General features: G+C 40.8%; 1 protein-coding gene across 2 annotated transcripts in view; it reads left to right on the forward strand.

The window, feature by feature from the left end:
• Positions 1–10,949, forward strand: part of RFWD3 (ring finger and WD repeat domain 3) — a 33,290-nt gene extending 22,341 nt beyond the window's left edge. For both annotated transcript variants that reach the window (XM_043436475.1, XM_043436474.1), the window contains exons 9-13: positions 2,217–2,367; positions 3,147–3,323; positions 3,964–4,178; positions 5,416–5,627; positions 8,533–10,949. In XM_043436475.1, coding sequence (XP_043292410.1) covers positions 2,217–2,367; positions 3,147–3,323; positions 3,964–4,178; positions 5,416–5,627; positions 8,533–8,676 — 899 coding nt within the window. In that variant the 3' untranslated portion in view covers positions 8,677–10,949. The remainder of the gene's footprint in view (positions 1–2,216; positions 2,368–3,146; positions 3,324–3,963; positions 4,179–5,415; positions 5,628–8,532) is intronic.
• The last annotated feature ends 3,516 nt before the right edge of the window (positions 10,950–14,465 follow it).

Below are 14,465 nucleotides of genomic sequence, written 5' to 3' on the forward strand. Positions count from 1 at the left end.
GATACTTGAGGGTACTACAAAGATGTCTGTACTGTCTGTTTCACTTCTTTAAATTTGTTCACCAGAAGGGCAGAGATGCTGAACCATGGTAAAGTGAGAGAAGACGTACTTAGAAGTGTGAGTTGTCCAAGGATAAGGACTATAATTGCTTGCATGTCCTGCTAAAATACAGATTAATTTTAGACTAGAAATGTTTGAAAAAACACTACTCCAAGGTCTAATTCAAGTTAAAACAAGATTCAATGCTTATTTTCAGTAGTGTGCACATTGACAAATTCCAAGTAAATGAATTTGGGAACATTATTATTTTATTAATATTGTACTGATTTTCTCTTTTTGTGCACTTTTCAAGTTTCATTTTAGGTTGTCTTAATGTTGAAAACCAAACCTCACAGCCCAATGTTGTAGATGTTTTTTCCTGCTCTCTTCAGCATATAATTTCTGCCAACTGTAAGGTCCCTTTGCTTCTGCCTGATTTAGTGTCTCTCCACTTAGAAGTTCCTTTCAAATGCTTCAAAACTATGTCCCCCATACTTAGGTATGTACAGGATTTGTAATGGAATCTCTTGAATATCATATATTTGTCTATTCACTGATACTGAGAGGCTATCAGGAGGCTCCAATTGAGGGGAAAGTAAAAGGATTGTTCATGATGTTTCTTTTTTTTTTTTTTTCATGATGTTTCTATATTCCATTCACAGTTTTAATAAAAAGGTTTATCTTCAAGTGAAACCTTCCCCATTAATTGGAAAAATACTTATTCCAGTTGTTCCCCTATTTGGGTGTAATCTGTTCCTTTATTTCTTAGTGTGTCTGTTCTGTCCTGCCCAGCCAGCTCTTCCTGATAGACTGATAATGCTAATTTCTTATTTCCTTTAATGATTAACTAGGCAAAATTTCAAGTTCCCTTGTTGATTTAAAACCTATGGTTTCCATGTTTGTTTCTCTGGCTCTGCTATTTCTGTTTTAGCATAAATCACAATAAACTTTCTCTCGCTTGATTCCCTAGCAAAGGAGAAGTGTGATTCAAGGCTATCTTTTTTTCAAGTGTCTTAACTCGCTTATTTATTTGGCTGCACTGGGTCTTAGTTGCATCATGCGGGATCTTTCCTTGCGGTTCTTGAGCTCTCTAGTTGCGACTAGCGTGCTTTAGAGTGCACAGGCTTCAGTAGTTGAAGTGCACGGGCTTAGTTGCTCTGTGGCATGTGGGATCTTAGTTTACAGACCAGGGATTGAACCCACATCTCCTACATTGCAAGACAAATTCTTAGCCACTGGACCACCAGGGAAGTCCCTCAAGGATCTCTTAAATCTAAGATTTGACAAATTTTGTTAGTGTATAACTCAGATAAAATATATACTTGATAAAATAAATGTGGTAAGAGAACAGAGTAACAAATAAAAGGACAAGTTTTTGGCTTTCTTTTCCCCTCTTGGAATGATGTACATTAAGATACTTGATTTTACCTATTTTTATTCTGTTTCAGAAAAATGTAACGTCTTGACCACATGACACAGAAATTACTTATCTCCATTCTTTGTTGTTCACTCTCTCATCTACATTTTTGAGTCTCTGTGGTTCAGAAAGACTAGTCTTGCTTTCCTTTAAAAGCTTTATTATTACAGTAAAATTGATATACAGTAAACTTGCACATCCTTAATGTGATATACCATTTAGTGAGTATTGATGTGTGTATCAGTATATGTATACACTTCTAAAACCATCGTAACAATCAAGGTAATGAACATATCAGTTGCCCTGAAAGTTTGCTCAGGCTCTTTGTAATCCATCATCCACCTGTTCTTCCCTTCTCTTCCCATCCCAAGGCATCTACTTTCTATCTCGATATATTAGTTTATATTTTCTAGAATTGTACATGACTGGAGCCATACAGTGTTACTCTTTTTGTCTGGGTTCTTTCAACATAACTTTATAAAGATTATCCATATTATTATGTCTGTCAGTAGTTTATCTTTTTATTGCTGGGTAGTATTCCACTGTATGTATATATGATGGTTTCTCGTATACTTGATAGACATTTGATATAGAATATACTTGTTAAATTATAACCTGGGAGTTATTTTCTTTGTTTGACTAGTTTTTCCCCAGAAACTGACATGCCAAGAGAGGTGAACAAAGGTGTTGCTTGAAATGGTAGTTTCCTTTGCCCTAAATTGACTTGCAGTGATGTGTTTCACTCTCATAAATTTGGCAGGCTTTGGTGTTAAGATGTTGAGTACTGCCAACATGAAAAGCAGTCAGTATATTCCTATGCATGGCAAACAAATACGTGGACTGGCTTTCAGCAGTCGATCCAAAGGCTTACTTCTCTCTGCTTCCCTGGACAGCACAATTAAACTGACCAGGTGAGTGCTTTGTGGGGAAGATGGGCCTTGGGATGCCTAGTGTTGAATAGCTTGGAAATTAGTGTCTGTGTTATGATGACCTTGGCTTTTGGGGTGGGGATGGGATGGGAGTTGTCCAAGGCATTGTTTTCTCAGATCCAGGTTCATTGAATTTTAAATGTATTGCTTTAAGAAGTGGACACAGCTTATTGCAAAACTGAATATGTGGTGGTCCATTTCTTTAAAATTATATATGCTACAAAATATATCTTAAACCATGCAAATACATATCTTTTGACTTTTCAAGAATGCTTCGGCTTAATTTTACCCCAAAACTCAGTGTATCAATTCTGTTATGTTTTATATATATGCTATGACTTATTTTAGTAGTATTGAAAAATAGAAGGAAAAAAAGAGAGGTTAAACACCAGAGTGTCATTAGTGACTACCTCTGTATAGTTGGCTTATAACTTTTTATTTTTCTTATATGTGTTTTCTAATTTTTCAGTATTAAATATTGAATACCTGTGTCATAGGTAGCCGTGGAGAAGGATATAGGATCAGGGGAAGGAATGTACAGTTTATCTGTCCCTTTATCTTATTCTTCCTTACAGCTTAGGAGGAAAATCTGTATCCTCCAAAACAAATACTGTGGAATTAAGAGGAGTTCTGTCCGCAGACCTGAGGGCAAATTGGGAATCCATATAGTTTTGGTGTGTGGGTGTGTTCTTATCTTTACATCTTTGTCTGTATTTGATTTTTGTAATGCATAATTGTAAAAGTCTTTTGTAACTCTACAGCCTGGAAACAAATACGGTGGTCCAGACTTACAATGCTGGGCGGCCTGTCTGGAGCTGCTGCTGGTGTCTCGATGAAAACAATTACATCTATGCTGGACTGGTCAACGGTTCAATTCTGTTGTATGACCTTCGAAATACAAGCTCTCATGTCCAGGAGTTAGTACCTCAGAGAGCTAGGTAGGGAGCCACCTGAAAGTAACAGCTTTCTCTTGGACTATTATATTAATCCTCTCTTTTACTAGTGTTTCACAGTTGATCAGAATTTCTCACAGAGGGCAGATCTCTGAGTCCTCTGATCTGTTCTCACTTCAGAATCAGTAAGATCCTAGAGTTTGTGTTCATGATAGTTGACAATGGCAGAAAGTCCTTGTACCAAGTATAACCAGATTCATAGAATTACATGTCACAGTGTGCCAAAATAAAATAACTACTTTGTTCAGAACCCAACTCCACCATTTATGAGCTGAATTTCCTTCCTGACTTTTCTTGTGTGTGTGTGTGTCTAACCCCATTTCCAGAAGCTCCACAGCAGTCAGGCTACCTTGTGTTTGTAATCTTATACTGTTAAATTTCCTACTCCGTTTTTTCCCCACTGCTTTTAGAGCATGCAGAATCTCCTCTGAATCTGGGTGTGAAATATTTTATATATGCCCTTTTGTTCCTACAGAGTGGGTTGGTAGTTTTTACCAGATATCAGAGGACAGTGACTCACAAAAATTCCTTCCATAGAGGTAGTAATGTCCTTGACTCCTCACAGTGGGGCCTGAAGTAGCTCACATATTGGCAGGTGAGACTTTGTGTCCTTTCTTCCCCTCAGGTGCCCGCTGGTGTCCCTGTCATATGTGCCCAGAGCTGCGTCTGCTGCATTTCCATGTGGTGGGGTGTTGGCTGGAACCTTGGAGAATGCCTCTTTCTGGGAGCTGAAAATGGGTTTTACTCACTGGCCTCATGTGCTGCCCGTGGAGCCTGGGGGCTGCGTAGACTTTCAGGTAGAGAGCAGCACCGGCCACTGTCTTGTGACCTACAGGCCTGGTGAGTATTGTTGGGGTGTCCTCATGGCTTGGTTGGTTTGGAAGCAGGTTGGTAGAGGGGAGGAAAGGAGAGCTTGCCTTAGCTTTCAGGTGGTGCTGGTCAGCCCCTCACGGACTAACAGCTCTTGCTCCTGCAGGGAGCTTCTGTGGAGCCTGCCTCCCTGTCCCTCGCTTGTGTGAACTGGGACATACTTGGCCAGGTACTCCTTGGAAGTGGAATTAGCTGCTTTAGGATCCTCTCTGACTTAGGACAGTGATGGAATGAGGAGACCTGCCCTTCCAGCCTCTGAGCTACCCTTACATCAGTTTCATGTCTTCTGCTTGCCACTCAGTTCACTTACAAGGAAGGACCAGATGAAAGCAGTCATGTAGAGGGCCCAGACGCTAAGCTGTTAGCTGTTCTTCCTTATCTGGGGCCCCAAAGTTAAGTGGGGGAGTAGATGGACAACCATGGTGGCCCTAGCCAGCTGAACTTCTCACAGCTTCCAGAACCAGGACTGCAACCCTTGACCCACTGTGCTTAAATACACAGGTTTTTTTTCTAGCTGAGAGATAATGAGTCTAATCTGGTGAGCTACATTGATGGTCAAGTGGCTGTTTTGGTCAGAAATAGTCATTAAAGTGCCCATCCTTCTGCTAGTTGTGGGTTGACCTAATCATTTTAAGTTTTGCTTGAGCTGAGAAGCTGTGTCAGCAGACTCTCCTTTCCCTTTTGGACCCATCTCCTAGGTCGTCTATCTCCACGGATTTGCTATGATATGTAGAAAGCTTGGAGATCCCATTCTGTTCTCTGGCTTTTGTTTGTCTCTCAGCAGAACCACAGTGATACGTTTCCCCTTCTGTGATAATATGCTTTCACTGTATTTGTACAGTTCTGGGTATTAGTGGGGTCCTCACTGGGGGAAGGGAAAGACCTTGTAGCCCGAACCCTTAAGGAAGATAAAAACCCAAACAGAAGTCCAGCTGGATACAGTGATTTTCCTAAAAAGGCTAGCTCGTTCTCAGAATTGTTTCCCTCATAGACAAAACCTGTTGTAGATAAGTTACTTCATCCTATAGCCCAGAGTTCTGAATTTGATTTGTGCTATATTATTTTGTTCTTACTATGTTTGGTAGCTATTTATGATGGTTTGGTAAAACTGCTTTTTCTACTCAACTGAGTTACAACCAAGTTTAGGTACTTGCTTAATTTCTTTGGACCATCCCTACAGATCAATACTGATTTCTCTTTCTCTTAGATAAAAATCACAACACCTTACGAAGTGTGCTTATGGAGATGTCCTATAAACTGGATAATGCTGGAGAGTCCATCTGCTCCTGCCATCCTGTACAAACATTCCTTGGGGGACCCTCCTGCAAATTGCTAACCAAGAGTGCCATTTTCCAAAATCCAGCGAATAATGGCAGCATCCTGGTGTGTACTGGGGATGAAGCATCAAAATCGGCCTTGGTGAGTAGTCAGTCAGTTTTTTATACTGATGTGTATAAAGCAAAAAACCAAAGTTCTCCATAATTGCACGTACCTTCATATGTGTATATGTGTGGTTGCTTAGTTTATTTTTTATAGAAGTCACACTTTATTGGGTTGGCCAAAAAGTTTGTTTTTTTCTGTTGGTGGCTCTAGTAGCACATAGTTGTCTTTAACTCCATTTGAAACAATTTTGTTAGATTGTATTGTGACAGCTATCATATCAGTGTGTATTAAAAATAAGACTTGTCAAAATTGGTGAATTTTTGTGTAGCCATTTTAATATTGACAGTGGAAGGGAAAAAGGCAATGTTTTCAGCATATTATGCTTTATTATCTCAAGAAAGGTAAAGACTTTGCTGAAATGCAGAAACAGATTTGTGCAGTATATGGAAAAAGTGCTGTGACTGAACATGTCGAAAGTGTTTTCGAAGTTTTGTGCTAGAGATTTCTCACTGGGCGATGCTCCACAGTCCGGTAGGTCAGTTGAAGTTGATAGCAATCAAATCGAGACATTAAATGAGAACAGTTAACATTATACCATGCAGGAGATAGCCAGCATACTCAAAATATCCAAATCAAGTGTGGAAGATCATTTATATCAGCCTGATTATGTTAATCACTTTGGTATCTGAGTTCCACGTAAGTTAAGTTAAAAACACCTTGACTGTATTTCTGCATGTGATTCTCTACTGAAATGTAATGAAAATGTTCTCTTTTTTAATACAAATTGTGATGGGCAGTGAAAAGTGGATACTGTACATTAATGTGGAATGGAAGAGATCCTGGGGCAAGCAAAATGAACCACCATCAACCACAACAAAGGCCATCTCCATCCAAAGAAGATGATACTGTATATGTGGTGGGATTGGAAAGGAGTCCTCTATTATGAGCTCCTTCCAAAAAACCAAACGATTAATTCCAACAAGTACTGCTCGCAATTAGACCAACTGAAATCAGCACTCAATGAAAAGTGTCCAGAATTAACGGAAAACACATACTCTTCCATCAGGATAATCCAAGACTGTGTGTTTCTTTGATGACCAGGCAAAAATTGTTAACAGCTTGGCTAGGAAGTTCTTATTAATCCGCTCTATTCACCAGTCATTGCACCTTTGTATTTCCATTTATTTATTTTAGTCTTTACAAAATTCTCTTAATGGAAGAAGTTTCAATTCTGTGGAAGACTGTAAAAAGCACTTAGAATAGTACTTTGCTCAAAAAGATAAAAAGTTCTTGGAAGATAAAGTTATGAAGTTGCCTGAAAAATGGCAGAAGGTAGTATAACAAAACGTTTGAGAAAGTTCTTGATGAAAATGGTCTTTTATTTTTACTTAAAAACATAAGGGAAAAAAAAAACATAAGGAACTTTTTAGCCAACCCGATACATACTGCTTTCCCATTTAACTTCCTGTTTTGGTTATCTTTCCATACCAATATCTATAGATTGACATCATTCTTTACATGTGAGCTGTCGTGTTTTACGTGACCTATGTCAGATATCCTGCCTTTGTGCGACCTTGGGAAGGTTAGGGACAGGCAGTTTTACCCCCCAGGGGGTGCTTTCTCTGCAATGCTTTCAAAGTTTTGTGATGATAGACATATAGCTATATGTTTTAGGGGGAAAAAGGCACTACTGAAACCTCTATAAAAATAGTTGATCAATTCAAGATGACAGTAACAGATGAAAGGTTGGTGGGGAATTTTACAGTGGAGGGGTCAGCCTGTTACCACCTGAATAAATGATCAACTATTGTGTCACTGTTAGTGGCTTAAGCAGAAATAATTTGCCTCTTGGTGTAAGGCAAAATGAAGTACATGATGCCTAGATGTCCTTGAACCCATAGAATAGCACTGCCCAGTTAAGTCACATTAGCCATGTGATCACTTGAAATGTTAATGTGAATGAAAAACTTCATTGTTAAATTTTTATGTAATTGAAATGTAAAGAGGTGCATGTGGCTAATGGCCGCCGTACTGGATAGTGTCGCTCTTCAGTCTAGTGCTTTTATTTATGGAATTGCAGTGGATAAGAGAATAAGTTAAGTAACAGCACACAAAGCAACAAACAAATCTAGGTTGTGGACGTTCTGTAGGACAACAGATCCTGCTTCCACAAGTCAGTGGCAGAAGGAGAAAAGAGTGGGGAGGTTGGATCTGCTCAAATTAAGAGAGGCTTATTAAAATTTATGACTACCAAGGGTAATGTGGACCTTATTTGAATCCTGAATCAAACAAAACCAATATAAAAAGAGACTATCAGAAAATTTTTATTTTGCACTGTATGTTAGAGAATATTATGAAATTATTGTTCATTTTGTTAGGCATAGTGACATTGAGATGTAGGAAAATGTTTGTTTGTGTTTAAGAAATGTATACTTAAGTGTATAAGGGTAAAATGACATGATGTCAGCACAGAAAAAAAACAAAGCAGGTATGGTAAAACTTAGTCATCTGGGTGATGACCCATAGTACTATTCCACTTTTTATTACATGAATTTTTTGTCCATAATAAAAAATTTTTTAAAGGAGAAGAAAGCAGCAGTTAGAATACAGGTTCCGTGAGGGCAGAGATAGGGACTTATTGTCTTGCTGATCCTTGTTTCTCCTAAGAGAGTTCTTGGCACATAGACTGAAGGGGAGAATGCTAGGCTTGGTTTTCAGACCCACTCACAGGTAGACCATAATTGCGAATTACAGTAGGTGAGGCCGTGCGTGACTTATGTCAGATGTGCTGCTTTTGTGCAACCTTGTGAAGGTTAGGGACATTCTGTTTTACTCCCTGGGCAGTGCTGTCTCTGCAGTGCTTTCAGAGTTGTCTGATGATAAAGACTGCAAGTCCCGAGTTGAATTGAAGGACTCATGACCTTTATCTCTTCTTTTTTAGCTGTGGGATGCTGCCAGTGGCTCATTGCTTCAGGATCTGCAGGCCGATCAGCCTGTCTTGGACATCTGCCCATTTGAGGTGAATCATAACAGCTACTTGGCTACGTTAACAGAAAAGACGGTCCACATGTATAGGTGGGAGTGACCATGGTCTTGAAACTTATCAATCATGTTGCTGGTTAATGATACATGTTATTTGCTAATACCTCACAGCCCTGAGCAAGATCTGTGCTTATTGTCTGTGGCCTAGAACTTGTGGGATCATGGTTCCATTAGGTTAATATGATCCTGGGATTCCAGGTCAACAAAACACTATAGATGGTGTATCTTCAGGGTCCATCAAAAGAGTAAGTGACGGGTGCTCCATCAACATTACCCATTTCTTGGGTTAAAAGCCTTCATGAAAAAAAAAAAAAAAGCCTTCATGAGTCTTTGTTGAGAATCAGTGTGTTTGACCAGACTTTCTGCTGGGCCTTGGAGAGCATCCCCCCTGCAGCCCCTTAGGATGTGAATGCACTCCGAGCATCTCCGGACGTGACACCCACCGAGTTGTCTTGTCACTTGACTGCATGACTTGGGACTAACCATTCTGATGCTCCTTGGAGGCAGCGTGGCTGCAGAAGTCTTCAGCTGAGCACAGGAGGGCACTCTACAGTCTTCTGAAGGATTCGACCTATTTCTGACCGTGTAGGCTGATAACCTTTTGGTAACTGGGTCTCGTCCCCACAGGACTGTGTGGTAGAGCTCACCTGGTCTGCTCTGTGGCAGGAACAGCTTAGTTCAGGGGTGCAGTGCCAGAACAGTGGTAAACCCAGTGATGACGGCAGCTGATGCCAGGTGTATGGGGTTCATCACAAGTGCCAGTCAAGGAGAGAGACCAGTTGTTTGAGCAGTGGGGAAGACTCACTTTTTTTCTAGCCAGCTAAGATCTCAGGATTGGTTTTATATAAGCCAGTGCTTTGAAAGCCACTCTTTGTGCTCACTAGGAAAAGATGAGCATATGTCAAAGCTCTTACTAGTATGAGAGATCAGGAGCAAGGGGCTAACCAAGAGAGACTTACAAAAGAGAAGCTGCTTAGACTGCTGTTGAAAGCAGAAGAGGACTTGTCTCGAATTTTTAAAGAGTTTCTCTCTGAATAAAGTCCACCCCTTGGAGTAAGGAGCTATTCTTGAGCCTGTTTAGAACTCCCAGGTTAAAACCTGCCACCGGGTGAATCTGATGTTTGATTCCAGATTCCTCTGATTTGCCTCCTTCCCTAACTTTTTTTAAGAAAATGTTTTTAGTAAAATAGTTTTTCTCAGGAAGATAACAGTGGTTGGAGGCCTGCGTGGATTGCAGGGAGATGCCCACCAGCTTTCATTCCAACCCTGGATTGTCCCACTTTTGGAGCTGTATTTTTCTCCAGTAGAGGGTTCAGTTTATGTCTGTTTGCTTTGCAAAAGGCTGCTCTACTAAACTACTCTCCACCACAGAACATGTCTCAAGGCGTGCTCCCTGTTCTTGGGGAGCAGGATGACTAACTGTGATTTTCTTAAATAATTGTTGTAGAAATGTTATCATTTTTATTTTAAAACAGTTCTGATCTGTCAACTCCTGAGCTGTTGCCAGCATTTCTCACCAGCAGGGGCTTATTGCAGTAGATTTCCCCAGAGTTCCATGTTCTAGTTGTGTTTTTTAAAGAATGGCCTTCTTCTATTTAAGGACATCTTTCAAAAAGCCAGTTTCCAGAACCTGGGAAAGACCTCCCGTTTCTAGAAGAGTTATAACCTTTTGATACGTTGATAATTAAGATTAACTGCCCAGGCCTGGAGCTTCAGGAGCAGAAAAGGATTTGAATTAAAAAACAATCTGGTTTCAGCAGATGATAAGAGAGAGGAAACAAGTGGTCAGGCCCTGGCTGCCATAGTCTTTCGCTAGGGCAGAATGTGGCACAGGGTTAGGATTTGGCTAAAGTTGAAGTACACTTAGCTGATGCTGATTGAGATCCATCCCCACCCCCAAGCGTAGGAACCAAGGGACTTGTATTATTAGAGAAGTTGGAAGAATCTCATGCCTTACCAGTCCTTGCATTCCCCTAGTAAGTTTAGATGTTTGAGAAACAAAAATTTTTGTGACTGTGACTGATGTCTCCAATGGAAGAACTTCCCCTCATTCCTGCTCCCCTCCGCCTGGCAGCGGAGATGACATCTATCGATGCAGGCTCTGCCCCACCATCTTCCCTCATCCAGTCTCTGAGATTGTTTTCCCATTTGAGGGTTTGGAATTAAACAGACTCAAAAATATTTTCTTGTTATCTGTATCCTTGTACCTGCTTTGAAAACCAGACAGTGGGATCTCTATTCATGTCCTATGTTTTAATGTTTGTGTTTTATGTTTTAATGTAAAATATGAAAATAAAGCATTTACCATATGTTTCAGCTCCTGATGTCTTTTGTCTCTTTGAATGCTAAGAGGCAGGAATCTGTGTGCCTTTTGGAAAAGGGGTCTAATCCCAGACTGCCTTGTAGATTTCTTCATTTCATGTAGTACTGGGTCAGAATTACACAGGATGGCCCTTGGATCGAAAGTAAACATCTTATTTAAATTAATGAAGTAAGTTGAGGCAGTAGTTGGCAATTCTCTTTTACTGTTGCCTCTTAAGTCCCCAGCACTGGTCACTTGTCTGTTTACTCTCAGATTCAAGGGTCTAAATCCTGCAAACTACATTTGCTTACTGGCTTCCTGTTAGTCTCTAAGTCCAGAAGACTCTTCTGTGTGGGGAGGAGAGGACTTCCTCTTCTCTTTCTCCCAGTCTTCGGCCATGGTGGCGGCACTGGGCACGTGTGGACGCCTGGGGTTCTGCTCAGCACAGCTCTGGCCACTTGCCTCAATTTCTTTGTTCTGTTCAGTTCAGGAATTCCTTTTGCTGTAAATTATGGTGTTCTGGGATTAGACTGGAAAGGATGAAAATGTTTTCCAGCTGAACAGCAAACAGAGTATACTAGATCGCAGGAGGACTAAATCCATAAGTTTAATATTGTCATGGAGCCATGTGCTCCAATAAAAAAAGAGGTAAAAAGTGCCTGGTAAAGAAGTAAACCCCAAATTACTAAGAAACCTAACACCACTGTTTGTCTTCCATAGTATTCTTTCCTTGGTTTCCCATCTCAGTGGTTGACTGTAAGTGAAATTTATAAAAATAAACATTTGTGTGTCCTTGTCCTTTAATCAGTTTGTTTGTTGGTAACAATCTCTTGTTTGTTTATCCCTTTGTAGTTTACACAGCCCCTTTCTAATACATTCATTTTTAAACAATGTTGTGGAGTAAATATTGTTATTCCAATATATAGAAGAAACAAGTTAAAAGTCAAGTTCAAGAGAAAACATGTAGGTGGCGTTTGATTAAATTTTACATATCCTATACTTACTTTACATATTCTATACTTAGCATTCACAATTAAAGCAGACAGTCATGTACTTGTGACATTTTACGTTCTTCCAAGTGCCCTCGTTTGTCTTGGGTTTCTGGGTGCTGAGGCTGGAATCACCACACAGGGTGATATCTGGGTATTTGACTGCTCTAATGGCCTGATCTAAGTGGAATCATACAGTATTTGTCTTCTTGTGACTGGCTTATTTCACTTCGCCTAATGTCTTCCAAGTTCATTCATGTTGTAGCATGTGTCACAATTTCCTTTCTTTTTAAGACAACAGTACTCCATTGTATACATGTACACCACATTTTGCTTATCCATTCATCTGTCAGTGGACAGGTGGGGTGCTTCCACATTTTAGCTATTGTGAATAATGTTACTGTGAACAAGGGTGTACAAATATCTCTGAGACCCTGCTTTCAGTTCTTTAGGTATATACTCAGAAGTGGAGTTGTTGAATCGTATGGCAATTCAGTTCTTAATTTGAGGAACTGCTATATTGTTTCTCCACAGCAGCTGTACCATTTTACATTCCTGCCAAACAATACATAAGAGTTTCAATTTCTCCACATCCTTTCCAACTCTTTTTATTTTCCGTTTTTTGTTTGGGGGGTTTTGTTTGTTTGTTTGACAGTAGCCATCTGAATGGTGTGAGGTGGTATCCCATTGTAGTTTTGATTTGTATTTCCCTAGTGATTAGTGATGTCGAGCATCTTTTCATGTGCTTATTGGCTGTTTGTATATCTTCTTTAGAGAAATGTTTACTCAAGTCCCTTGCTCACTTTTAAATTGGGTTGTTTGGTTTTTTTGTTGATGCCTAATCCTCTTTGGTTTTCTGCTTCCTGGTAGACCTAGATAACATAGGTAATGCCAGGAGTGTTCCAGGAAATGTGGTAAGATGGGGATGATTGAGGCCCAAGAATAATAAAGACCAAGTGGCATTGCTTTGCTTTCAGAAGCCAGGAGACCACAATTACCATTATTACCAGCAAGACTGAAGAACTGACCAAATGACCATCAGGGGACCAGGGAGAGAGAGCCAATAAAAGATAGCATCCCTGGGAGCAGAATAGACACAGCCAAAGAGGGTGCTTTTAAAGGTCTATAAACAAAAAGTCCACGGGAAAGGAGAAACAGCAGGCTAAAGTTGGTCATCCCCACAGCACATGTTCCTTTGCTCAGTTTTTAGACCTGAGCCAGTTTTCAGATTCAGAACCCATTGATGAACAAGTAGCTGTGGACCTAGGAATAGACGCTATGACACCACCCAAGTGTATGATCCCTTCAGTCTTTTCCCCAGAGACTCATGGCCATTTACCTGGGACTATACACTGACAAGAGAAATAACCATATATTTGAAGGCTTTTTGGATATTTGATCGAGTTGTCTTTGGTATCAGACCAAAATTATCAACATAGGCCCCTGGCCCGTGGGGACCCTGTACTATAAATAAGAGTCCTGGCCAGATTATGGCTCACAATGGCCCTACTAGTGTGAACGCATCCAGTGCTCATTCCCCAGCCCCCAAATATGTAACTGGAAAGGATCTAAAATAGTCTAGAGACAGGAAGTTATTGTGAAAACAATCTAGCGACGTGTTTCTGGCTTGTGGGGTAAGAGTTATGACAGGAAAGGCCAAATGTAAACCTTGGAAACGGCTCTCAGCCACTGACTGGCACTTTCAGTGCCATGGTCCAGGTTCAATCCCTGGTCAAGGAACTAAGATCCTCCAAGCCACAAGGCATAACCAAAAACAAAAACAAGGTCTTATTGAGGGATGGAGGTTGGAGGATGGTGATTAGTGTCACTATGAAAATCTAAAGGATGCAAGAAGGACTCTGAAAGATGGTGGAGAGTGACAGATATCCCAGTGAGGAGAGCTTCAAGCTGTGCCCTGGTCTTTCCACTGTGTGCGGAAGAAGTGGCTTAAGGTGAGAATATAAACAGATTGCCCGGGCAGGGTCCAACAGACTGTTCTGGGATAATGGCATGTGGTTGGGCTATATGGAGAAGTCACAATGTGTGAGAAATTTTTTTATTTCAAAACAATGCCCACCAGAAAGCCTCCACCATGGAAGAGGCACTGAACAACCAAGTAGTTCAATGACAACCAGTTGACAGCCAGCATTCAGCCGCTACAGACCTAATATGCTGGGCCCATGAATGGAGTGGCCCTAGCGGCAGAGACGGAGGCTACGTAGAGGACCGACTTCTGTCTTGGAGAGTGGACTGCCACTCACCAAGGGTGCCTCTGAACGTCCAACCTGTCAGCAACAGAGACCAACACTGAGTCTCTGATATGCCCTATTCCTAGAGAAGATCGAGCAACTGCTTTGTGGCAAGTCAGCTACCATGGGCCCCTTCCTCTTGAAAAGGCCAGCAGTTCTTCCTTATGGGAATAGATACCTACCTACTGTGGGCGTGAATTTAACTTCCTTACTCAGAGCCTCTGTCGGCAGAATGCCAGATTGAGGCACAGATTACTGCACAGTATAGCATCTGACTCAGGGGACCTACTGT

Source organism: Cervus canadensis, chromosome 18 (assembly GCF_019320065.1).
Source record: "Cervus canadensis isolate Bull #8, Minnesota chromosome 18, ASM1932006v1, whole genome shotgun sequence".
NCBI classification, from domain to species: Eukaryota; Metazoa; Chordata; class Mammalia; order Artiodactyla; family Cervidae; genus Cervus; species Cervus canadensis.